We start from the raw sequence: 26,502 nt of genomic DNA on the forward strand, positions 1-26,502 counted from the left end.
GTAATAAGTAATTGCGCCAAACGCCACAATTAGCTCCTAACATGACAAACAGCGGAAACACCCTAAGAGCTAAATTAGCTAAACACTAATGACTATCATTTAATTTGTAAAGTAGTGGTTTGTAGTGTGCACATGCATTGCTACGTCCCTGCACACTCCATTCTCTTCCATTTCCGACTGCACTTTAAAGCGGCGCGCAGCAGATTCATTACAGGTAAATTATAAAGACCTGCGTCGATTACCTCACTTAACTGAACGTATTCACGCTAGTTAACACTGTTGTGGTGGAGCTGCTCTTCCAATAGACCTGTGAGTATGAGTACACATGGAGAGAACATGTTGGTTTGTAATCACTGCATGAGAAAGCCACTCAGCTAGTTTGTAGTTTGATGTCATTGTTAATATACCGACCCCCATGTGCTGTGCTGTGTCACCTGTTCAAAGAGTCAAAACTTTACCTTCCCTCAAACTTTTGCATTTCCAGGAGACGTTTGCTGTGGAGAAACCGACCTGAAGACCATGAAGTTTCCAGAGCCGGCCATTGTTACCTGCTGCCATCCAACAAAGCCCGTAACCTCTTAAATCACCAGCAGCCCCATTATCCGGCACATTTCTGGCCTCATTGCTGCCATTCTGCTGCACCAGCACATCTTCAAATATAAAAAATATCCACCTGCTCAAAATTTGCCGCATTGAAAAGCTTCCTCTTCAGCTCCTTCACAAAAACCAAGCCTCCATTGTCAAATGATGCGGACGGACAACAAAGGCCGAAGTGCCTCCCCTCATAGGATAACCTACAAGTCTGACTTCCATGCCATCAAGTGTTCATTTGACGCCGGGTCCAGCCTACAGACCAGAACTGCTGCTGCTCGGTGCTCATCAGTTCATACAAACAGGCTGCCCTCCAGCCTGTCAGACCCCAACATGTCCCACACCACCAGCAGCAGCCCGGGCAGCAGAGGGAGGGTCAACAGCAACAGGGGGACCAAGATCAGAGAAAACATCTTCCTCCAAATGGACAGCCATCAGCTGAGACAAGATGGTGGTGCTGGGGTTCTCAGTTCCGGCTCCCCGCCCCTCCTCTCTCTTAGCCCGCAGCCCCAGACCTCGCCTTTCCCAGGATCCGGACGTTCCCTCATGGGTTCTTCATGTGTCCTGAGCACCGTGGCCCACATTTCCAGCCCAGAATCCTCTCTGCAGGACAGACCTTCCCTGTCAGATGAGATAAGGGATATCGACAGAGCCGCCCTGGCTCAGAAGTTCTCTGTTACCCGGAGGTTGTTTGAGAGCAAGGTGATGGAGATCGGAGGACCTTCGAAACATGTGACTGTTAGGGGAAGCAAGGGGGTGGAAGATAGGAAGGTAGAAGGAGAGGATGGGAGAGGAGGAGGAGGCAAACAGGTGGATAAAGAGGAAGATGCGAGTAGGAAGAGGGAGGATGGCTCTGATGAAGACAAATCCATAAACCTAGCTGTCATAAATATCTCCTCGCAGAAGCCCCCTGCTTCCACGTCACCGACAAGGCACCGATACTCTCCTGGCCCTGCGGAGGCATCCAACAAATCTCCCTCCTATCGTCTCAAACACGGTGAAACCACAGGAACATGGGCAGAGGAAGAACCGTCAGAAAGCAGTGATCTAGACCTCTGCTTGACCCCCGAGGAGCCAGTGAGGGCAGAACTTGTCGATGTAAATGCAGACTCGTCAGAAAGCGACGGGAGCGAAGAGGAGAAGGAGCGGAAAAAGATCAGAGTATGGTTTAAAGTTGAGGAGGAAATGTATGTGAACGCAATCGAAAGAAGAGGTGCGGAGGCCTTAGAGGATGACGTGTTTGAGGAAACGAGGGACAAAACAACAACAACAGCAGCAGGAGGAGGAAGGCCAGTTGATCCTTCAGAAGAACACCATAGGCAAGAAAGTGTAAGAGACAAGTATCAGCATGTGGATGAACCACGGGAGGGTGAAAGGGAGGAGCAGAACGGAGAGTTCACTGCACGAGAAGAGAAGTCAACAGACAAGGGGGACAACACAGAGAAAATGACAGATACAGGAGTGGGAGAAGGCGCTGGAAGGAAAGAGAGGGAAGTTGAAGGGAAGGGGAATGATGAACTTGTGCAAAGTCAAGAGGAGGAGACGTCTGAAAATGAGGAGAAAAGGCAGAGAGGAGAAGGTACAATGTCTGAGCACGCCGAAGAGGAGGTGAAACATGTGGTGAGTGGAGGAGGCAGTGATGGAAACGATGACAAAGAGGACAGGACAGGATCTGCGGTAATCTTAGGGATTGAGAACAAGGCTTTTGTGTGTGATCGGGAATCCAAGTGTCCTCCAGAACATTTACCATCACCGAGACGGGACTCTGGAAACGCTGAGGATCAGTGTTTATCAGAATATGAGGAAATTCCTGGTGTTCCTGATCAGGTTGATGAGGATTCACCGGACGTGGTGAAGAGAACGGTCAGGTTCTCATCAGAACCAATCAAGGTACGGAAATCTTTAAGAGAACCACACAAATGAAGGCTTTCAGCATCTGATATTTAGTGAATCCCGACTACAGGGTCACTTGTCTCTAGAGCAAAGCATTTATGGCGGCTCTTCGTTGAAGATTTGTGCGTCTGTGAGTTCCAGCTGCTGCTTAAGTCCATATAAGACACGTTTTAGCCCAGAGCCATGTTTCTGATCCATTAAGGGAGGGGGAGTAGGCAAGATCCCACATGCTTCAGTCTGTCAGCACTTAGCTCAGAGCTGCCTTGACACAAAAACACACCGCAGCCTGGTCCTGTTCTTTGCAAACTATTGCAGCAGCAGTGGTTAGTGTGTAGTATCAGCAACTCGCACATGGGAGTTGTGTTTGCACACTGAGATTTTTTTTACTCATATCTTTGCACTTTGCGAATCTCTCACTCTGATTCTCTCGCACTCTCGCTGACAGATTTGCCAACACAAACAGTGTCTTGTTGTGTCAATAGCTGCAGATGGTTCTCTTTACAGTCGGCTTCACATGTATTTGCTATCAATGCATAAAACAGTATTTGCCCTAGGCTGGAATTTTGCATCAGTGTTGATGTAAGCTGTGGCTGTTGCATTGTTAAATTTAGTTTTTTTAAGTGTATATTGACTGCTGTCTTCCAGGTGTACATCACCTACTCTAACGCAGACTACGACAGACACAATGAGGACATTGACCCAGTGTCCGCCTCTGCTGAATATGAGCTGGAGAAGAGAGTGGACACGATGGACGTCTTTCCAGTGGAGATAGAGAAAGGTTTTGTATCCCTCTGTTTTCCTCTGTGTTTTGTCGAGGTCAAATTTAGTGACATATTTACGATATAGCAGTATTCTTTTCAACTTTTTTGGCATAGTGGGACATCAGTTATGTCACTACAGTCATTTGCTGCAACTGTTCAAGGTAGAGCCTTTATACTCAAACCAAACAACTTAGTTGGGCTGTAAATTCAAAAGTAAGACTAGACTGATGTAATGAAATAGGTGAAACACAGAGATATTCTCTCCTTTTTTTTAAGCACCAGGTTTCTCTTGATGTGTTTCCTCCCTTTTTCATTTCATATCCTACGCCTCTTTATTGTGTTGCAGACTCTACCATGACTAATGTTGGTATGAGGATAAAATCCTGATCTCTGTTCCTTTTCAGGAGATGATGGTCTGGGTATCAGTATCATAGGAATGGGTGTAGGTGCCGACCAGGGACTGGAAAAACTTGGAATCTTTGTCAAGACTGTAACTGAAAGTGGAGCAACGCAGAAGGACGGAAGGTGCATTTCAGCATCAGTCTCTAGTTAACTGGGGATTCAGTGTGGCTTTACCGATGTGACTCTGTCCTGTGTGTGTGTGTGTGTGTTAGGATTCAAGTGAATGACCAGATCGTGGAGGTGGATGGAGTCAGTTTGGTTGGTGTCTCCCAGCTGTTTGCAGCCACAGTCCTCAAAAACACATCAGGCCTCGTCAAGTGAGTTACTGAGTCAGTGTGGTTTTCCTGTGCATTGTTTTTATTCTTCACCACACAGCTTTGCTTTCTCTGAACACATGTAGCAGACCTACCTCAATAAATTCCTTCCACCTTGGAGAAAGACTAAGAATATGCTCACTGCTGATTTCGATGCTATGTCTCAGAACTAATTTTGGCCTGGTGTTTGATATGTCCCTTTTTAAAACAGGTTATTTTAAGATGAAACAATTAAAGTGAGATAAATATAACTTTTCTCCAACAGATGTTGGCTTTATTGGCCAGTGGATCAGCTACACACAGTATAATGTGTACCTTATATTAATGCCATCCATTTTCCAAACCAGACCATAGTGTTGATGTTTAGTTAAAACACTGACGTGCTTCACTTGCATGTCGTCAATGTTATAGGTGCAGTCTCTGCTTTAGCTACTAAGACGAGCTAAAGTGTACCTAAAATGCAATGTACAAGTGCATTATGGGAAGTGTGGATTGCTTGCAGCTGTAACTTATTCGCCTTCTGCTGCTTCAGGTTTGTGATTGGTCGCGAGAGAGAAGGCGTGCAGAGTGAGGTTGCACGACTCATCAATGAAAGCCTGGAAATGGATAAAACGTCCGGAAAGGTGTGTTTTCTAAATGAAGTGTTTCTGAGTTGTTGAGAATTCCATATGGCTTCTTGTACTGTTTACTGTGTGTTTTAAATATGAAGAGGGAACGAGCAGGCGGAGACGAGGATGATTATGATGCCAGCGTGTCAGAGAAGGACTGGGTGGCTGAAGAAGAGGAGGAGGAGGAAGATGAAGAGGAGGATGTGTCTTTTCTTTCCGGTCTGGACAACTACCAGCTCTGCCTCAAATATCAGCAGGTATTCAACGTGAACTCTCTGACATGCATCTAAACGCACTAAGGGAGGGTTTCAGAATTAAAGACAAAGCAATCATATTTGCATTAATTTCATTGCAGTTTTATCATGTAGAGCAATAGATATTAGTCTGTGTTATCCCTTCCTTATAATGTTAAATGTGTAATAGTTTCTCCGTCCATATGAAAATATCCTAAAGGATCCATTATAATTCACAGCCCTCTTTTTTTACAATCTCTGTAGCTTCAGTCAAATCTACGAAGCAAAACGGCCCAACTTCACCAGGCTAGAGCAAAGGTAGGTCACTCAGTAGAGATTGAAATCACACACACACACACACAAACAATAAGTGTACTCACTTTAATACACGTTTGCATCCACTCTTAGAACAGTCTGACCCATTTAACTGTGCACGAGGTGGCTCGGCCCGGAGTTATTAGGACACGGGCCATGTTCCAACACGTCAGCCTCGCTCTTCTGCCTTTTGCTTGAAGTAATCACCACTGTGACATAAATGGGTTGCCTTTCAGTCGGAAATCTGGCTTCCCTCCATCCAACGGATCAGTGAATACCTAATTTGTTGTGTCGAAACGGCAAACAGGATCGAAGACGTATACTGAATGTTCTTTTGGGCCTTTTTTAATAAGCCCTTTTAATTGTAGACGTGCTTATATCAAGACATGCGTAATATGTTGTGTTTTTCAGTTAAAGGCATGGGAGGAGCGGCAGGAGAGTTGGGAGAGTCAGAAGGCTGAGCTGGAGCAGAGAGCAGAGGATGAAGAGGAGAAGGTTGAAAAGCTAGAGAAGTACGATGCTTTAGAGGCCATGCTCTATTTTTATTGTGGGTGTGTATAGTGTTTTGCCATGGTGGATGTGATTTCAGGTTTAAAGTACACAGAGTGGGGGGATGGAGCCTGCAAAATGTAGAGTAACATTATGCAGATAATTTTAGTTTTTCAGAGCGTATTATTGGACTGTCCCTCTGTTATCAGGTATTGGCAGGAGGCCCAGACCTTGTGCAGGGTTGTGAGCCAGCGACTGGCCGATGCCCAGAGCCAATCAGAAAGCCTGGAGATCAAATACAGCAAAGCCAAGAGACTGGTCAGAGAATACCAGCACAGGTATTTATACAAATCTGTCAGTGTGTCATCCATTACTCCAAAACTACTGAAGTGTATTTGGTAATAAAATTGTGTGCCGCTTTTATTTAATTGATTTTTATTCCCTCCATAGATTATGAATTAACTTTTCAAACATTGTGTTTCAGAGAGAAGGAGAGTGAGGAGGATTTGAGGGGAGAAATGGAGGCGAGAGAAGAGCAGCACAGAGACACTGTTGAAAGGCTGCAAATCCAGGTGAGGGGGGACTTCTCAATCCTGACTGGATTAACTTCACTGAGGCGGCCATTTCTGCTTTCACACAGTCTGTCACTCTGTTCGTCACAGATAGCGCAGCTAGAGAAGAAAGAGCCTGGAGCTGAAAGAAAGAACAACTCTGAGGACTCTTCACCCTCAGGTACGTGGCTGTGTTACTGAGTATACCGTTTATTTCAGTTTTTTTAAATGACGTAATGCCAATGAAGAGGAAAAAATTAAACAGTTTTTTTAGAAAAGCTAGAAACAAAATGTGCTTCTAACCAATCAAAAGGAACCGTTTGTCTCAGGTCCACACTGGTATGTTCCTGTCCCCGATACAGTGCGTCTAGACTCCAGTGCTCAGATAGCCAGAGCTCAGCTGGCCCAGAAATCCAAGCGCCACCCGCCCTCACGAGACAAACTAAGAGAGAGCTTTAGAAAACCGGTGAGTGGACAGACCAGAAGACGTGGCACAAAATTTGCCGTTTCAAAAACGGTCAAACCCTTAACTCGTCCCCACGCCCGTCTCTTGATGCTTTTTAGGAAGATGAAGTCCAGAAACGGCTCGAGAGACAGTCACTGTCTGCTCCCACACTGGTACCAAGGAGCAGCAGAAGTGACGTGTCCAGTACGTCCTCGCTCTCGACCCTGAGTCCTCGTCCTCCCACCAGCTCCGTCTCCACCCCTCCCATCTACGTCACAGACACGGTCACTCCTTCACCATGCAAGTCCTCCGCTTCGAGGAAGTCCAAAAGGAAATTTCCAGACTTCAGGTGTGGGCTCTCTGTCTCTCCCTACTGTCACCCAACAGCTAAGTCGCTTGTTTTTCCAAAATCCTTGATAAATGTAAGATTTTTTCACTGACTGATTTGTTTTCAGCGGCCTTCGCAAGTCTCTCAGCAAAAGGAGTGAAAAACGCAGCAGGAGGTTCATGATCAACAGGTGTGATAACGTCACGCATGCACAAAATGAACCTCGTCTATCTCGTACACAAAATAAGCGTATCGCTGTTGAATGTCATTAAAGCCATTTAAAACTGATGACCCAAAATATTGTATCTATTTCAGTTTCCCACTGCTTTTATATCCCATTTTTATTTATGCACAAACATCCCTCAGAAAAAAATGTGGAGCTATATTAAAACACGATGGAAACTGACAGTTTCTTCTACATCCATGACCTGTTTTACATCCTTCCACTCAAAATAAAAATGTTCCTAATATTTTTCGAATTTGCTTAAAATATGGGAAATTTAAACGTCCTCATTGCCTTCTAGCAAGGGGTCATGTGGTGACCTGGTGGATGAGCCCTCTGGAGTGTCTCTGTCTGGTTCACTCACCTCCATACCCTCCTGCTTGCCCTTTCCCTGGTTTGGTGAGAGAGGGAAGGAGGAGGAGGGGAGAGGCAGGGAGAGGCTTCGGTCTGTGTCCAGCAGCAGTTTGCCGTACCTGACCACCACAGGACGAAGAGATCGGGTAAGAAAAGGCTTTCTGGTGGCTAAAGCAGTGTTTAGAACTCCCACGCTCCTCTGCATGACATCCTCTCTTTTCACTTCCTGATGTAGATTCTTCTTTAGATAGATCTTTGTCAAATAAACCCCACGTGCATGGATAAGAATGCAATAGATGTGACATGTGCTAGCGCCCAGGTTTGTTTTCTCGGTTCCAGAGTATTGGCTCTCCAGTGGGCCGCTCCAGCTGGGTGGGTCATGCTTCTGATCACTCCCTCTCTGGACACTCTTACACTTTCACCTTTTCCTCCACCGAGGTGAGACTATCCCTCCCTTCCTTTCCCTTTTGCTTACTTCCTTCCCTACAGCGCACTCCTTGTCCTTTTTATATCCTCCTGAGCTAATCTCCTCTTTAGCTACAGTTTCCTCTCATTTGACTCTGTCCTCGTCTCTGGTGTCCTGTCAGACGTTGGACGATGACCCAGCTCCCACCAACAACAACAATCAGTGGCAAAGTCAACCCCTCTTGGAGTGGAACAACCAGCAGGTCTGTCTGTGGTTAATCGCCATGAACATGGATCAGCACGTGTCAGAGTTCACCACCAGAGGAGTGAACGGCTCACAGCTGCTCAATATGGACGCTGAGAAACTCAAGGTGAGCGGTAAATGACCATGTTGAATATATATATAACGTACCTCTCTCTGATTATTATTTTCCTTAATTTTGTTTTCTGTGATATCCACAATTCATAAATTTAAATTTATGCACAAAATGCCGCTAATTATTTGTCTGGAAATGTGATTACGTTTTTTAAATTAAGTCAGTGACTGGATCTACTGGATTTGAGGCCACATCAATTTATAAAGAGTTTAAAAGTCTGATTTAAATGGGAGTTTGCTGAATTTACAAATAAGGATCATTTTGAACCTTAAAGAATGGTTTTTAAGCTATGTACTGAGCTTTGCTTTCTGTACAAAATGCAGTAAACTGAAGCAGCATTAGCTGCAGCAGCAAGTCCTCTTAGAAACACTCGATGTGGGAAACGCATCGCTCCAGTCCCAGCTGAACTACACTGATCTCCCCTCAGATTTCAGACTCGTTGATCACTTTTTAAATCACTACCTGGTCTGGTTCCAGTTTGTATTCCAGAACTTTTAACTGCTTACTTTGCTCCGAAACCAATGAGATCAGACAACCAAATGTTTAAAGTCCACGATCCAAGTTTAAAATAAAGGGGTTCATGCATTCACTTTGTGCCGATCAGTCGGAACACAGTACTCTGTATAGCAATGCTTTAGGGCATCGTTGTGCATCAGCATGTCTTAACTGGTAGTAAATAGGCTGCTCAAGTGGGCTTGAACCATGTTTGTTGCCAAATGTGATAATACGAATCAGTTGCAGTGGAAACATTTTAATCTGCATCCTTGAACGTCTACTTTCACATCCACTCTCTTCTCACTGTCGTCAGGCTCTGGGCGTGTGCAGTCGAAGTGACCGGTCAGCAATGTTGAAAAAGCTCAAGGAGATGAAGAAAAGGGAGGAGAAGGAACAGAGGAAAGAGGAGAAGAGGCTGAAGGAAAAAAGGGAGAAGGAGAAGAGTGCAGTTTTGGAAAAGGAGAGCGTGAGAACAACAATGGAGGAGAAGTGTGTAAAGGACGTCGGGGGCAGTGGTAAAACTGTCCGAACAGAGTCCCTCTTATGAAGAAGGTGACGTTGGACACACCACCAGAATGAGGGAGCGTCTGCAGTCTGACCCCAAGAAATGCACTTGAACCATTTTTCTGTTAGGTTTTCATTTAGGGAACAAAGATCTTCAGATTTTGACTCCGGCACCAAAGTTTCCTCTCACAGCAGTTATCGATCTTTTAATGTAATGTGTTTGTGATAATTTTAGTGTATTTTATTTTCATGAACTTTAAGTTATCGTGTCTTTTAATATTTAACAAGGTGCTTTTTTAAAGCACCAAGGTATTTGCTGTAAATGCTTTTTTATGTTCTAATAAATAATTATTTTGACATCCTGCAGTTGCGTTAAACTCACAGGTCACATCCACATTCATTTTAGTTTTCAGGCCCCTGAAACAGACTTTTGAAAACACTGCCGGCCTGATGCTTTATTTACATTGTTTGTCTTTCCCTAGGATTACTCAATCTACCAAACCACATTACCCTTGGTGGAGGTATGCTCTCTCTAGTTCAATTTGACCTTGAACAATAACACAGAACAAATGGATATGGAAAAAGGTTTTATTTTGCTCTCACCTCCTTCCTATTATAGAGCCAGTAAGTTCTGCAGAGGCTTGGATGGAACTTTACAAACCGAGTATTTGACAACTGTGGATGAATTGTAGTTTTATATTGGAACAACCTGAGGCAGCTTAAGCACAACATACAAAAAACTGATCCGACACCAAGAGGCTCTGTAGAAATGAGTTAAAACTTGCGTGGGGTGGATGCAATGTAGTTGACAGTCACTTGTGTAAGCATTGAATGACTCTTTGGCCAGAAGAGCATGTAACAAAGAACTCAAAGAATAAATATACACAATTCTGCAAAACATTTCTTAAAAAATTTACAAAAACTGTAGAAACGCTCCCACAGCAGGACCATCTCAAACTGCCACTCAGTCCAGTGACTCATACAAACTATCTGAAGCAGAATGTTTAAAGTATTACGTTTTTTTTTTACATTTATTTTGTTTAAAAAAAAAAGGATGACTCTTTATTTACAGTCCGAGCTGTTCAAAGACAGGGGGGGGGGGGAAATCTGTGGAACCTGTATTTCCACTGTAAGCTTCGGAGGATCCGCCTGATCTGAGTCAAAATGTCATTGGCTGTTAAGAATAATGTTTGCTGTCATGCCAGGTCGTCATCCATGGCTTCTTCTCAAGGGTCGCCCAGTTACCATTTCCAGCATTTATGTCTCTCTCCTCCCGTTTGATCCGAACCGCATTGTAACTGGGGACCTTGTCTTCATATCTGGCACGATTGAAAAAGCCGCACTGCAGGCAAGAGGGGAAAAGTCATTTTTGTTTGAGAAAAAGCTATTCAAAAAGAATTAAGCAGAGAAGGCAAAATAGGTTGGTAAGATATTTAAGATGCTGCAAAGGTTTAAGAGGTGCAGAACGCCGCCTGCACTCTTAAAGAAGACATATTTTGTGATGCCCCTGGTTTTAAATGGAGAGAGAAAGAAACCTTCAGGAGGAGAGAAAATCAAATAGATGCAGAGCAGCCCCCAATTCCTCAGCAAATCAGATCAGCCATCACCTCCCCTGGCCATGCAGGTAAACTGTAATGATCCACACATACAATCATGTGTACAAAAAGGTCAGCTGTTGGAATAGCATTCCTGCCACCGTTAGGGTTGCCCACTTTCCAATACCAGGGCAGAAATGCTTTTGTAGCAAAAAAAAGAACCAAGAAAAGACGTTTCACTCATTCATGGCAGGCCATGTTATTTTACCCTCTCTCTCTGTTTTTATGCATTTGACGTCAGTGTCTCTTTTTCTGGTGCCGCGTCTTTATTCTTTTTTCCAAAGACTCCACACTGAGGAGAGGAACATTGTTAGAAGTTGTGTGAAATGGCTGTGATACTTATTGTTTTGTAAATGTTGGTTTACAGACTTGTAAAAACAGACGTGAGCTGTAAGTGTGTTCAGCAGCGCGAGGCAGCCGGTGTGTCCTGGTGCTGTATCCTTGAGTCTTACCTTCCAGAGAAGGAAAGCCAAGAGGCCCAGCAGCAGCAGGCCGAAGAGGATGGACAGCAAAATGATCCACCATGCCACTGCTCCATGTTGAGCTGCACGCATCTCTGGGAACACCGTCAGTTTCAGCTGGGAAACAGTGTAGTGGCAGAGCGTCGCTGATTAAGATCACATCCTCATCAACGTTTCAAAACTTCTCTTTATTCTCTTCACATCATCCATCTTTGTGTCCATGCACAACAATGACACCTACACTTAAGACCTGTTGTATAAACCTGCATCTGATCCAATAAAATAATCACGTCCCCTTCTTGGTCCAGGACAGTCACAAATTATAAAAGCTAGAATTACTACCCTGTGGTTGAATGCATCCACCAGTGCAGTTGAGTCTGCATACATTTTTAGTGGCCTAGGACCTTTGACCACGGAAATCCCATCAGTTAATCTGAGTCTAAGTGACCATTTGAAACAAATTTGAAAGGATTCTCTCAACGTGCTCTTGAGATAACACGTTCAAAAGGAAAAAAAAAAACATTGTGAGGTCATTGTGACATTGATCTTTTGACGTCCTAATTCTAATCAGGTCATGCTTGGGTTCAGTTCATATGTAAGTTCAAGTGAATGTTTTTGGTGTTCTTGAGATATGGTCACAGGAATGGGATGGACAGATGGAGGGAAAAAACTATAACCTAAAGCCTTTGGCCACTGACGGTCACCAACCGAGAGGCCCAATAACCTGTGTTTGTGTTTATTCACCTCAGTCTCAGTGTTTTCCAGAATTGTGTTCTTCTTTGTGCTGTCCAACTGCAGAGAGGCCATCACTTTCACCTCCACATGATGTAAATTGGAATAATGCTGTACACAGAAAATAGGATCACAGTTAGATTGGCGGAATAAAAGAACACACTAAAATAGACATTGGTCATCGCGTGTGTCTGTTGCAAACTTAATTCGGCTCTACTATGAACTGGTTATATTCACATTCAATTATTAAGATTCCCTTCAACAAAAATACTTATATAATTATTTGAATTACCAAAATTGGACAATAGAAGATTGGAAAAACGTTGCCTGGTCTGATAAGTCTCGATTTCAGCTGCGACATTCAGGTGGTAGGGTCAGAATTTGGCGTAAACAACATGAAAGCATGGATCCATCCTGCCTTGTATCAACGGTTCAGGCTGGTGGTGGTTGTGTAATGGTGTGGGGGATATTTTCTTGGCACACTTTGGGCCCCTTAGTACCAATTGAGCATTGTTTAAACGCCATGCCTTGTTGAATCTATGCTACGAAGAATTAAGGAAGTTGTGAAGGCAAAAGGAGGTCCAACCCGGTACTAGCAAGGTGTACCTAATAAAGTGGCCGGTGAGTGTAAATTGCCCAAAGGACAGTGAACCTGATTGTCACAGTTTCATAGAGTTGTAACATTATAGGACATTTGAGTAAAAACCAAGTTACCTCGATGAAGGTGCTGTTCCAAAGGCGAGAGTGAATAGTGATTACTGCATTACTGTCCAGGCCCTGCAGGGGGCACTTTATGGTCACACAATCAGCCCCTTTGTCACAGGACTGTCAACAAAGAAACGGAAGACAGAGTCACCACTGGACTCCTCTACTAGTTGCTGCAAATGCACATACAACATATTATAAAACAAAAGAATAGAACTTTGTTGTGTGTTTGTTACCAGAGAGAGCCTTTTCTTTCCTTCGTAACGGGACATTATGCCTTCATGAATTCCCTTGGAGTTTTCTGCTGATCTTCTTCTCCTGTTGCTACTTGATCCCTTAAAGCAAATGCACATTCAACTATTATTAACAAAAACACGTGATCCCTGCAGTGGAATTCATCATCATGTCCTGCCTCCTGCATGCTTTACTCAGACGCCCCCCCTCGCCGGAATGTTTCAATGGCGTTTTTCCTTTTGTTGTGAACAAACCATCTCCGGCTGTGTTCTTCATATATGAAAGGCAAACTTTCATGTCAGAAAACAGTCTACTTCTTCCCCCACATGCCAGGAAACATCACATATTCTCTTCGAATGCCCAACAAATAAGAATGTGATGCTCTCACTGACCAGACTCAGAGGGTTGATCTCGTCTTTAGGAGAGCAGCGTAAATTCTCCACTCCTGTGGAGCTGATCCTCATCAGGTAGAGCAGCCACTTGCCCGACTCCACCTGCTTTGGCCACCTGATGTTGAGGGTGGCGCTGTCAAGACCCGTCAAGCGTTTTCCCAGGTTGACTATCTGTAAAACAAGTCAAGAGCAAGTGTCCTGCCTCAGTAAATTAAGTATCAATTATCAACCTAAAGCACATGTAGAGTGCTTTAGAGGACAATTCTGATCAGGTAGGTATCTGTGCTCACTCTGAACTGATGTGTGATGGCAGGGCCTGCTTCACTTTCAGTCTTCATGGCCGCCTCATCTTTGACCTTTCCTGTATAGTAGACCTGAGACGGCTGGATTTGTCTAGGAGGACAAAAATGCCATTATGCATGACACTATGCATACTTTTGTGTTTTTTGGGTGTGTGCATGTGTGTGTCTGTTTTACCCTGAAAGCATCAGCTGCAACCTGATGGCCACCTTTGCCTTTGCTTTGACAGGAGCTATCACCTGGTTGCTTGTGCTATTGGATCAAAGGTTACACACAAGGTTACACACAGGCAATGCAAATGTCAACACATAATTAAATAAAGTGCATTAGTGCCTGAGCATGTCTGAGGATAAGTCCCCTAACTACCCAAGAAGTGTAATCCACGTTATTCTGCTGTTTGTGCTGCAGGATTACAAGCTTACAAATACTTACGTATTTAGCTGAAGATCAATCTCCAGATCAGAATTGTTGAGAGAGATGCGGGATGTACCCAAAATAATGTAGATGGTGATCTATATGGACAACAAAAACATATGCGATTTTTTGTTAACAATGTGTTAACAATGACAATTGTGCAGAGGAGAAAAACAGGACTCACCATTGAGTCACGGCTGAAAGGGTTTCCAAGATCACAATCCAAATTGGAACCGTCTTTATTGGCTCTGCAACTGACTTTGTTATCCTGAAAGTGAGAACAGGTCCTAGTCAGTGTTTGTGTGTGTGTGTGTGTGTGTGTGTGTGTGTGTGTGTGTGTGTGTGTGTGTTTGTGTGTGAGAGATTGTCAGAGAAAGAGAGACTCACATCAGGTACATGGTGAGCTGAGTAGGTCAGGGAGGGCGGGAAGGAGGCCACCAAACGTGCTTCATGTGCGTCATCTCCTTCGAGATTGGTCACTTTGACCTCCAAGGTGACGTCCTTCTGGTTGCTGAGCGAGATTAGGGGCAGGCCGTCCTCCCTTTCAACACACATATACAACATACATTTATGAATCTTCACATAGTGTGTATATGTATGTATGAAAAAACACTTTTATCTTAACAAGAAGCAAAAAACAACGGCCGACAAAAAGAAAAGCATCTTTATCTTTTAAGTTGAAATTCTATAAAATATCTGTTTAAAGTTAACTGTTTAAAGTATATTTTACTTGAATATACAAATACAATTGGCAACAATTTCTATCGGGGAAAAGTAGTTTAGCACGACACCTGCTGATGTGCTTGGCATGTGGTCCCGCAAACAGTTAATTGTATTGATAACTAGGCACATGCGGTAATGTTAATGTTGCCTGTAAGCCAGGCAACTACCAAAATTACAAAACACAGAAATGAGGCACCAAAATCTGCGTTGTGATTCGGTCTTGTAGTTGTGATTAGGTCCGCTAGTTACTAGGAACCGGTGCGTATCGGTACCCAGCCCTAGTGTGTGTGTTTGTACCCCTTTTTCAATGGAACGAAGGGGTCCTTGTCACTCGCCCTGCTGCCGTATTGACTTTGCATCTGCAGGTTGCTCTGGCAAACGTTGTCGCTGCCACAACCCTCCTTCAGAAAATTCACCTATAAACACATTAAAGGTAACACAGGGTCAGAGGAATATCTGCCACAATAAAATGTCAACGATATCTATCAATGATTCAGTTCACACACACACTGTCATGCTTATGCCCACCACTGATCGAGTTATCATCGGCTGTAGAGCATCTAGAACTGGGGCCAGAGGACCTAAGCTCTGCCTGCGTTTACGTTTGGCGTCCTTGATGTCCACAGTCACTTCGATGGGGATCCCTCGCAGCTTGTCTCGAATGTTCTCCTGTGGGATGACCGACAACACCACATGCAGCATTACTACCCACAATGCCGCAGTACTCAGGAGTGAATGGATACTTTGGTGATTGGAGAGAGTGATTACCTGAATGGCAAGCTGACGTTTAGTGCAGGTTTCTGCTCCTTGGCTGTTCATCATGATGGTCCCCTTGTCAGAGTCGGAGGAGCCGGGGAAAGTCGCCCTGGAAGGGAGACCGCTACTCCTGTCAGCGTCCGCCTGCAGAGTGTACTCCACCGCTAGATGGAACAGAATAAGTGAGTTCGCTTGACAGTGGAGTTTGAGCAATGAGCGATGAAAAAAAATAATTTTAAGTAGGTGTTTTTCACTGAAACACTATAAAGATGAAATTGAGCTTTAATGAAGAAGAATGTGGCTCAGCTTACTCAGTTTGGGAGTGTAGCTCTTGGGATAAGCAGTGTAAGTGAAGCAGACCTCAACCTCCAAGCTGGAAACACAGTGAGTATCAATCAGAGACATCAGTACTAAAATACAGTTTCCACATTATTTTGTCCATAAATTTGCAGGGTCAGTCTCCATACTTTTTTATTCCAGACTCATATGAGGTAATTGTGACTTTTGACCAATGAAAACCAAGTGACAACTGGTCAAAGTTTTAAAAAAAATTGAGCCCATCGTAACCTTTGACCACCCAAATTGAATCTGTTCATCCATGAGTCTCTGTCAACATTTGTGCCAAATTGAAATGGATTCCCTGTAGGTGCTCTTGAGATATTGCATTCACAAAGCAACAGCTCACAGTGACCTTGACCTTTGACCACCAAAATCTGATCAGTTCATCTTTGAGACAAACTAAATCTTTGTCACAAATTTTATGAAATTTCCTCTGGGTGTCTGGGAAAAAAAAAGATTAAGTTAAACAAATAATGGTTCCGCTTTTTCACGATAAGACATTAAACATCACATTTAAAAGAATGAATATGTCAAAAAACTGCGTACACTTACCAAAAGCCACTGGCACAATTCTTCTTGGTGAAGTCGATTTCCTTCGGTGTGAACCTGATTACTTTCTTGATGTTAATAACTGGCCGGGTTCTGCGTGGACCAAAACTCAGTGAGCATCTCAGTGAACACTTTGAGCGACAAACGACCAGATTAACACATCGGTTGACTCACTTGAACACAAAGACAGAGTCGGAGAGGGATCCGACAGCCAGGTCTGGGTAGGCGTTCTTATCCAGGTCCATGTTGCCTGCCAAAGAGTAGCCAAACAGCTTTACACCAAGAGTCTGGCCCGACAGCACCTACAGCAAGAGAAACACATATTCGTGTATGAGAACCAAAGTATAAACCAATATCACCCTGGAAAGATTTTTTACCAAAACGATTTTTGTATGAGGCTTTCAGGGTTTGGTAAAACAAGTACGATCATTAGGGTCACTTAAGGAAGAAAGTGAGACTGCAGCTCATTTCCTACATTCTTTTAATTTATTCTCCTAATATTACAATTTTCTTCTCTCTTACAACTTAACTCTTGTAAAACTACATTATTCTATTTTTCATTAGCTATAATGCCTCTACTGAGGCATTATAGCTGAAATGTCTTACATACCTGATCAGCTTTTTCAGAGCGGAGTCCTGCAGCTGATCCCATGTAGATGTAAACCTTCCCTGACCCTTTATCGTCATAAGGAGCTCCCACTGCAAAATCTGTCACAAAGACACACAACAGTACTTTTCAGTGTTGTTCTAATGGTACAAGTATTTCACTCACACAGAAACGTCATGAAAGGCCTGCAGGCCAGTAGGATGCATATGTACAGGTGCTGCAGCCTCACCCTCGTAACCATCCTTATTGATGTCTCCCAGGTTTTCCACAGCGAGGCCAAACATGGAGTCTTTAGGTCCGTCTATTCTGGTCGGTTTGACATTGTTCCAGATTCCTGCTTTGTTGACATAGACGTAAACGGCTCCACCAATTTCTCCGTCCTTCTCGAAGTACTGAGGTGCTCCCACCACTATGTCCTGCCAGCTAATTCACAACAGCAATACATGTCTGTGAGGATACAGGCAAAATGGCAATTTCAAAGCCGCGTACACGTATCGCCCTCCATCTCTCACCCGTCCCCGTTGAGATCCAGCACAGTCAGATCATAGCCGAAAGACGACGCAAGCCCCTCCCCTTCCAGGGTGAACTCTTCCAGCAAGATCTTGCTCGAGGTGTCGCCTTTCTTCAGCAGAACCACCGCCCCGCTGTGGTTCGCGCGAGGTGCTCCGGCCACCACTGTTAGCTCACGATTCTTGGTCAAACTCTTGCCCGAGTCCAGAGAAAATCCTTGAAGACAAAGGAACGCTTGCTTACATAAACGGAAAAACAGGTGCTTGGATATGCTTCTTGTGAAAATAGAACAACTAGGGCCTTGTGAGAATTGAGCGCTTTACCCAGGTAGCTGTTAGGAGGGGCAGGGACCAGGTCGGCCTTCTTTTCTCTCTCGTCTCCCACCTCAAATGGACCATCTTCATAGATGCCCATATCTAATAGCGTGTCATTTTTTTGTTCCAAGCGTACCACACCTTAAAGAGAGGAGCAGAGACAACACAAAATAAGATAGGATGGATTTGATTTGGGATGGATTTTGAAATACACATTTACACATTTACACACACATACACATACACACACACACAATTACACATACACACACACACACACACACACACACACACACACACACACACACACACACATACACACACACACACACACACACCTTTCCAGTTGTATGCTCCTGGAGCCCCAAAGATGAGGTAGTGGTAATCCTTGTCGAACGTGGCAGAGACCCCCTGCTGGCAGGATCCAAAACTCTCGTGGCCTCTGGGCCTCTGGTCACAAAATAGCCATCCACCTCCATCTTCAGTCGCACCAGTATCGATTTTCAAATTCTGACTCAGCACATAGCAGCGACCAATAATGTCACGTGATTCGATGGATGTTTTCACATTGGACCGGCGCTGGTATCGATGGGCACAGGTCTAACAGGGAAACAGAGACACAAAAACATGACATTTTCATGTCATGTTCTTGTCCAAACAGATATCGGAATATTCCTATCCTATCTAAAGTACATGAGTATTTTAGATAGATTTTTTTCAATAGTGTAAAAAACACATATTCACGTAAAATTCTAAACTACTTAGTAGACCTTTATCTGTATTTTATTTTAGTTTTATGTTTAATCCATATTTAACTTTTTAATCTCACTTTCTTATTTAATCTTGCGTCAATGGAGGACGAGAAAAGTACAAATGTCATTTGTGGTGCCACGCCCATTTCTTGAATCTGTTGTTGTTGTTGTTGTTGTTCATGGTGCGATACAAAAACAAACAGCCATACCACAATCTTCCCTCCTGGCCCTTGACTGTTGACTGACACTCCCATCCACTGGTTCTCTTTGCTCTCTCTGGTTGAATCCTCTTCAAATACAAAGAAGACACAGAGAAGATAATGTGACTCAAATCAAGGCAAGAAGTAAACCGTCTCAAATCACTGAACACAGATCAACTCACCTTTATCCTCAAACTGAAGTCGGTCGCAGCTAGTTGAGCTGGAGCTCATGTCACAGCCGTACAGTCCTCCTGTCACTTTGGATGTTTGACCTATCGTTGCTTTCGCTCTCGGGGCGCCAACCAGCAGACTGCAACAAACACACACACACACACACAAACACAAAATCCATTTAGCCATATGCAGCTCAATCGAATGCACATTGTAACACTCTTCTGTCATCTGGGATTCAGAACGAGGAGCGCTCTGGCATTTCTACCTCTTGAACATTAGTATTATAATAAATTCCAGTCTACTGTGAGACACAGCCCCATATTCACACACTCACAAACACACACATCCGCCGCCAAACTGATGTTCCGTTTCCTCATGGTCCAGCTGAGTCAAAGACAGCATTCAGACGCCTGCTGGGCCTGATTGACACAGGCTTTCTATCTCTTTCTGTGTGTGCACACACACACACACACACACACACACACACACACACACACACACAGGGTGCCTTTGTGGACCAAGGACAAGGGCAAATGCCACACCCAGGCCTTGGTGATGGGCCTTCAGTGCCCAGTGTTTCCTACAGAGTAAATAAAACATATCATCCTTTAAAATTATGCTTTGTTGAGGTATACAGTGGAGAGTTGGTCTCTCACACATTCTCACAAACACACACACACACACACACACACACACACACACACACACACCATCTGTGGGGGACTCCACATTTACATTCTGACTGTACAGTTACAGTAAAGAGCAGTGGCCACAATGGGATCAGCATGTTTTCAATGCAGACCTCCACAGTCAGCACCGCCAAACACTGAGTGCACATGGGAGGAGGTTTCACACGATAGAGAGGACTTTCTGCGACAGTGTAAATCAACAGGAACACTGACTTCAGCAGGCAGGATGGGGATTAGCAGAGGACAATAAATCTATTCATGTGACATACAATAAATATGACTTTAAACGGCGTTATCCGCAGAACTCTGCCGAGATGAGATGAATCTAGTTGTGTTTTGCAGGAAACAGAGAGAAAATGTGATTAACTTTCTTTACTTTTTCTACAATACACTGCAGTAAAAGAAGTCATCACAATAGAAGCACATTCCTGCTGCGTGACGGACAAATAAACACTGTTTTTCCTGCTTTAACTACTGGATTGGTTTTGGTCTAGTTTCAAAAACCAGAACACCATCATTTGTGAAGTCATCCACCGTTCAGTGACCTCTCCTGTTTTTTTTACAAGGGGAGGGAAAGACACTTGACACTTATAATCTGAACTCTACGTGCACACACAACATGTTTTCACACCAAGAGAAACTGTTAGGGCATGTGCTTGTCTGTCAATCAGATGAGTCTGTTTTGAATAAGTCAACACCTCAAACTAGGGATTTCTGACTAACAGTGAATGCCGGAGGGGCACATCTCCACTCATGAAGTTTGGGGAATAGAAGTAGAGAGCTCTGACAAAAGGGATCACTCAAGCCCCCAGGGGGTCCGTGAAATATCGATCCATTAGAATCATCATGATATATGGGTGTTCTGTGTTGACATGGGGAATATACAGTTGGAATGTCAAATACCTTTGTAAGACGTTCCACTTGTTTTTCTCCTACATAACTAAGTAAGAGTGTAAAAAAAAAAAGTAGTCTCTGTCAAATTATAAGGGAGGTCCATGGAACACTCTACCTTGTAGCTTGGATGAGAAATAAATGGAGAGCGTCTGTCCGAGTGTGTCTACAGAGGATGATAATGTATGGGCCCTACTTGTACTAGAAAATCAAAGCCAACCAGGCCCCTTATGAAACCACATTTCAATTCACCACATCTGGATTTATAGTTGGATCTGGACCAAATTGCACAAACTCTGAAAAAATCATCAAGATCCATGAATTTTCCTTTTTTTTATCCACGAAAATGTAAAAAAATGAAAACACCGTATCTTGCAAGAGCCTGATCTGGACACAACAATGTTTTATGGATTCTTTCCTGACCCAAACCGTATCCTTCCTCCAAGTTTTATAATCATCTGTCCACTAGTTTTTGCATAATCCTGCTAGGTAGTAATGTGATGGTGAAATAATGCATTATATTAAAATTCTATTTATCATTGAAACAGCAGAAACTTACAGAAGCTGCTTACGTATTACTACATATCACAATTAATAATTTATTATTATTTAACTTGTAATAAGACCTTTTTAAGAATCTTATTTGGCAGCTTAGCCCACTGGACAAGCTTCTTCTTTAATACTGTACTCATCATTGCTATTATTGTTTCTGACACCACAGACATGATGTGTCAGTGTCCCTGTGATAAGGTTGACCTGCTGCTCCACTGACAGTGACTCAGCTGTTTATCTAATCATTCACCAGCAGTGGAGGAAGCCCCGACACGCAGACTTAATCTACAGGAACGACTAAGACAAACAGGGAGAAAGAGAGAGTGTGTGTGTGTGTGTTTGTGTGTGTGTGTGTGTGTGTGTGTGTTGTTGTATGTTTGGGTGTGTGTGCAATGACACACACATAGTGGCGGTGGCACTCACTCACACTGGTAGGCTCCCCCAGCTCGCAGGGACCCATAACAGAGGAATCTCACTGAGAGAGGTGTGTTTTTTAGCCCATTGCTTAGCTCCAGCCGGTAGCAGCCTATCAACTTCCAACTCCAAATGGGTTGCAGATCCCGAGGGGCATGCCAGGTGTTACCTCTCCCTCCATCAGTCGGCCAGGCTGATTGAATAACTTCTCATTTTGAGTGCCCAGATGAAAAACTGATTTATGTTCCTCCCAGCATTCTTTCAGCCTTCACCTGTTTTTTCTTCCTCGGCTCCTCCTCACTCTTTCTCTCTTTGATGCTGGATAACCTCAACTAACCTGAAACTCTGCACAGAGTCTGTACGGACCATATATAATCACACAGGTGGAGCATTTCTTCTGCATTCTATTATTTCTGTAATCTAGACACAGCATGACATTGGCATTAGTTTTCTAACATCATTCTCACAACATGTCTTTGTATTCTTTACTGTTCTTACCACACACACACACACACACACACACACACACACACACACAGAGACACACACACAGACACACACACACACACACACCCACACATGCATATACATGACCCCATCAGCTCCTGCCCTCACCTGCAGGTTCATGTATCCCTCCTCCCCGTAGGGCATGGAAGACAGCTGAAGATTTTTTCAATGCAATGTCTCAATAAAAGTTGGCCTACATGACTGTTGAGGGATGGTGACTCACGGTGCACACCCAGCAGAGCCAATACACAAAAGCACTAGCACTTACATCAATACAAAATGTTGCAATGTACGTAAGTGAACTCACACAAGAAAAGAAAATCACTGAAGATCATCTGTCTATCTGTCTGTCTGTCTGTCTGTCTATCTATCTATCTATATTTCTGCCTCAGGTTGGGAATATATTAAGCAGCACAGTGAGCTCTCTGACACTCTTCCAAATAACTGACAACCGGGAAACGCCTCACTGCTCAGCCACAGCCTACATCAGCACCATTAAAACAGACCAAATGGGCACGCACACACACACACACACACACATACACACACACACGCACACAAAAACACAGGCAGCACATGAACGCATGTGCATACACACCAATGCTACTCCACAGCAAGGGCACATTCCTCTTGTTATGGCAGTAACTTGCAAACCAACATGGCTCCCTGCTAAGACATGCACACACACGTTCAAATAATAATGAATATACTATAATATAATACATAAATATGATATAATAATGCAACGCACACATTATCCGTTTCTATACTGATTAAATATTATAAAGCCAAAACTAGCTTAAATATGTGGAATTGCAATCTGGAATAATTTTGAATTTGATAAACAGCTCTTTGTGATCATACACTCACAATAAAAACATTTAGAGCAACAAATTTCATTAGCAATAAACTATTGATTAATTTCTCCATTAACAGATTAACTAAATAGTTTGATCAATAAAGTATTGTAAAATAGTGGAAAATGCCACTCACAATACCTCAATGCCACAGCTGCAATAATAAAATACCTATATTTATTTGAACAATAGTCCAAAACTCAGAGGTATTAAGTTGTTGATCACAGCATACATTAACATTTGAAAAGCGGGGACTGGCAAATGTGTCAATGTTTCACATCCAAATAGCAAAATCGTTTCGGTTGCTCTACAAATCGAAGTCAATCTACTTTATCTGTACTGGCATTTGTTGTCACAACATCCAGGAGTGTTGTGTTTTCTCGGATTCAACTTTACAACCTGACGAAGGGCGACTTCATGGTTGTCACCAGCTGATCAACATGTGTCTTTCATTTAGTCTAAAACCAGGACACAAACTGCCACTGTGTGTGTGAATGTGTTGTAGCAGGAGAACAAAATGTGAATAAACGTTAAAACAATTGTGAAGAAATACTGGGGGATGATTATTGGCTCTGAGCCGTCAGAGTCCAGAATATCTTGCTGTGGGCAAACACACCGTGTGTGACCTCAAGCTATTAGTTGAACCAATTCTGTTCAAACGAGTACTTGGTTACACCTCATCCACTTGACTAACTACGAGACAGAAAACCTGTGTCTTGATATATTTTGTGTAAAAATGTTGGTTAACGGCAGCACAACTAACTGATCATTACCAGGAGGAAGCTTTTTTTCCTGTAGGTACTGTAAGATCACTTAAATAACATAATCTAAGAAATAACATAATCTAAGAAATAACATTCTGCGCTTTTCTATGGACAGTGGTGAAATATAGTACATTAAGTACTGCACATAATTACATATTTGAGGTGTTTGTACGTGACCTGAGTCTTTGATTTCCTACTACCACTACTAAAGATAGAGGTTTTACCTTTTACTCTGATACGTACTGTGCTTAATTCAATCAGGATTTTACGTATGGAAAAATACGAAGAACTTGCAGCACTTAATGCGTCAAATCAAAATGTCCAACCCAGCATGAGGACACAGAAAGCAGTCGAACTCCTTCTCTACCATAAGGTTGAGATCCATATTACACACTTATCTGTGTTTGCTTTGTCAGCCTTTGATATTCTTAGTGCATTTGATAGGGTTGTATTTACATTGGTAATATTTGTAAATGTATAACTTTTTACAGGGTACTTTTAAAGTACCGGAATACTTCCTCCACCAGTGATTTTGGAGTCACAGAACTATCTGATGTACATGCAAACACACACGTATTTCTGGCTGGTTGATTTGGCAGCTTCCCAGCTGAAAGAATGTGGGTTCTCTGATCTCAGGTCAGCTAATATTTATGCTTTTTCAAACCAGTGAACCACTTGATGGCACCGGGCCTTTATGCAGCAGGACAAGTCCCTGTGAATCAGTGCCCATAAAAATGCCAACAATGATTCAGGGAGGTGTTTTGGACACAAATGCCACGACTGGATCTCACTTATAAACACTTCGGAGAGAAAGGAGACATTGTGCTCCTGTGGGAAAGAAAAAAACGCTGCTGTGCTGGTCCAATAAAAATCACAAATAAGTAACCTGGGAGGAAGGAGTTGCAAAATATATGAACAAGGTTAAGTCGTATGACTGAACTCAAAGCTGGATTTGTGAGAATAACAGTTTCTGCTTTCACCTGTGACACACCTGGACCTTCTTTCTTGCCCACTTGCTTCTATAACGTGTTTAAATTGATTATTCTCCTCATGTTGCAGCTCTAACAGCCCATAACAAACTGTTACAGTCATCTACCCGCTGTGACATTTTAATTACACGCTCACTGAGGTTATTTTAAAGACATTAGAGGCGTGTCAGACAGATGCACAATTCTGAATTCCTGGTGTCTTACAATCTCTTATCCTCCGGTACGAGCTGCCGGTGCATGGCCATGGAGAAGCCGAACAGGCTGCCCTGATCCCCGTCCTTCCGCTGGTAGTTTTCGGTGTCCAGGTTGAAAGCCCACAGTCGCCCGCATGCCATGAGGAGGACGGGCAGCCACAGTCCACAGGTGATCCTGCCCACCATGACGCACAGGTAAAAGAAATATAAACTCCGCTGGAAGTGGTGAAAGGTGAGGTCCTTACTGGAAGAGGTGCAGAGTGCGACTGAGTTTTCCAAAGAGTTCAGTGTGGTCCACTCCACTTATACCCGCCCCTTCCACACACACACACAAACACACACACACACACACACACACACACACACACACACACACACACACACACACACACACACACACACACACACAACCCTTGCTCATTTCCCCAACATGTATTTACATTGAAAACAATTACTGTATTCTAATTACTAGAAAGCTTTGGTCAGCACTGAGGTCTGCATAACCCACACAAAAAAGTGTATGTATTTCAGTGACATATTAAATTTCCGTGTCACTCTATTACGTAAGTATTCTATCATGTTGAGTTGGTGTGGACTAATCATATCACATGTAAAGTCGAATGTTTGCATAAATATACACATAAATCACAAGTTGTTTGTGTAAGTTTAACTATAACGTTGAACTTATACATAAATATCTAAATTAACACAACTTCCAGGTGTAGGTTTAAGGTTACTTAAACAAAAGTTTTATGTACAAGTTCAACTATAAACTTAGACTTAACATGAAGTATTCATCTTAAGTTATACATAAATATTCATCTCTAAAATGAAGTGAAATATAATACTATTCCCAGCCTCCCTGCCAGTAAGGGAGTAAGGGAGCTCTTGTTGTCTTCAACAGGATCATTCTGAAGCCATTCCATTGTGTCAGTTTGGTAATGATAGTAAAACAATTGAAACGGCAATCAGTTGTGTTTGGAATGATTACTATTGATTCACTTTATTGTGAATATTATGCTACAGTTATCTATATCTAGAAATGTATGTAATTTGTCATCATTTTGAGTTGAATCTGTTCTGATAACAGTGATATGAATGAGAAAAAATTTTTTCTGTCTGGTCCACTTGGAATTCTGTTTCACTTGCTGTGTGACTTCACTTTTTACCGATGCATGTTAGCAATCGAAAGAAATACCGTAATACCATCTTAGACTGTTGTTAGTCTGCAGCAGATCAAAATCTGCAGATCAATGCAAGGTCAATGAGGCCTGAGGTTGCATCAAAACAGATTTAGAGAACTAAATGATTTCTGCTTGAGGCTACACTGGCATGTAAATCTGTAATAAAGCCTTCAGTTGAACTGCTCTGAGTACACAAAACACATCCCAAGTCCCACAAGTACAGTCAATTGTGTTTGCCGACATTAAACATCCTTGTAGCTAGTTAAAAGGGAGACGTAGGAGAAGGAGGAGATGCTGGAACAGTTCGTCAATACAGTGTTTTTGTCAGAAATACCAGTATTCCCTCTTGGCACACGGCTGTTTAATCCAGACAACAATAGCACCGCAATGATCATGACAGATGGGAAGACAATGAG

The 26,502-nt window shown here is 43.1% G+C and overlaps 2 protein-coding genes across 4 annotated transcripts; one reads left to right on the forward strand and one right to left on the reverse strand.

Moving 5' to 3' along the window:
- The first annotated feature begins 214 nt into the window (after positions 1 to 214).
- LOC128454162 (neurabin-1) lies at positions 215 to 9,645 on the forward strand. 3 transcript variants are annotated; one of them, XM_053437435.1, is made up of 19 exons: positions 215 to 309; positions 485 to 2,481; positions 3,130 to 3,262; positions 3,650 to 3,770; positions 3,860 to 3,964; positions 4,494 to 4,584; positions 4,671 to 4,826; positions 5,067 to 5,120; positions 5,529 to 5,629; positions 5,816 to 5,944; positions 6,091 to 6,178; positions 6,269 to 6,338; positions 6,487 to 6,623; positions 6,722 to 6,951; positions 7,058 to 7,120; positions 7,455 to 7,653; positions 7,847 to 7,945; positions 8,095 to 8,283; positions 9,098 to 9,645. In XM_053437435.1, exons 2-19 carry the CDS (start codon positions 745 to 747, stop codon positions 9,329 to 9,331), a joined length of 3,936 nt encoding a protein of 1,311 aa, XP_053293410.1. In that variant the 5' UTR covers positions 215 to 309; positions 485 to 744; the 3' UTR covers positions 9,332 to 9,645. The 3 variants fall into 3 exon arrangements, with proteins under 3 accessions (XP_053293410.1, XP_053293411.1, XP_053293412.1); XM_053437436.1 differs by having other exon boundaries at positions 6,520 to 6,623; XM_053437437.1 differs by lacking the exon at positions 7,847 to 7,945.
- A 217-nt stretch (positions 9,646 to 9,862) lies between these two features.
- On the reverse strand, positions 9,863 to 25,172 carry LOC128454163 (integrin alpha-6). The gene is made up of 26 exons (XM_053437438.1): positions 24,913 to 25,172; positions 19,054 to 19,181; positions 18,881 to 18,960; positions 18,258 to 18,519; positions 17,929 to 18,060; positions 17,608 to 17,821; positions 17,325 to 17,518; positions 17,099 to 17,196; positions 16,663 to 16,790; positions 16,492 to 16,581; positions 15,912 to 15,973; positions 15,613 to 15,764; positions 15,373 to 15,513; positions 15,142 to 15,260; positions 14,509 to 14,662; positions 14,306 to 14,389; positions 14,140 to 14,219; positions 13,885 to 13,959; positions 13,698 to 13,800; positions 13,408 to 13,578; positions 13,018 to 13,116; positions 12,791 to 12,901; positions 12,089 to 12,187; positions 11,336 to 11,461; positions 11,092 to 11,175; positions 9,863 to 10,630 (listed from the first exon to the last, which is right to left on the reverse strand). The coding sequence occupies exons 1-25, from the start codon at positions 25,086 to 25,088 to the stop codon at positions 11,107 to 11,109; spliced, it is 3,147 nt and encodes a 1,048-aa protein (XP_053293413.1). The 5' UTR covers positions 25,089 to 25,172; the 3' UTR covers positions 9,863 to 10,630; positions 11,092 to 11,106.
- Positions 25,173 to 26,502: the final 1,330 nt, after the last annotated feature.

The sequence above is a fragment of the Pleuronectes platessa genome, chromosome 13 (genome assembly GCF_947347685.1).
Source record: "Pleuronectes platessa chromosome 13, fPlePla1.1, whole genome shotgun sequence".
Lineage (NCBI taxonomy): Eukaryota > Metazoa > Chordata > Actinopteri > Pleuronectiformes > Pleuronectidae > Pleuronectes > Pleuronectes platessa.

What these genes read in the sequence shown, in the direction of transcription:
- LOC128454162 (XM_053437435.1), top strand. Translation starts at nt 745, where the DNA reads ATGATGCGGACGGACAACAAAGGCCGAAGTGCCTCCCCTCATAGGATA. An exon ending in TTGAAAGGCTGCAAATCCAG is followed by an intron (nt 6,179 to 6,268) that starts GTGAGGGGGGAC and finishes TGTTCGTCACAG; the next exon opens with ATAGCGCAGCTAGAGAAGAA. An exon ending in GAGAGAGCTTTAGAAAACCG is followed by an intron (nt 6,624 to 6,721) that starts GTGAGTGGACAG and finishes GATGCTTTTTAG; the next exon opens with GAAGATGAAGTCCAGAAACG.
- LOC128454163 (XM_053437438.1), bottom strand. Translation starts at nt 25,088, where the DNA reads ATGGTGGGCAGGATCACCTGTGGACTGTGGCTGCCCGTCCTCCTCATG. An exon ending in CAATAAGGATGGTTACGAGG is followed by an intron (nt 17,197 to 17,324) that starts GTGAGGCTGCAG and finishes TCTTTGTGACAG; the next exon opens with ATTTTGCAGTGGGAGCTCCT. An exon ending in AGATCAACCCTCTGAGTCTG is followed by an intron (nt 13,117 to 13,407) that starts GTCAGTGAGAGC and finishes ATTTGCTTTAAG; the next exon opens with GGATCAAGTAGCAACAGGAG.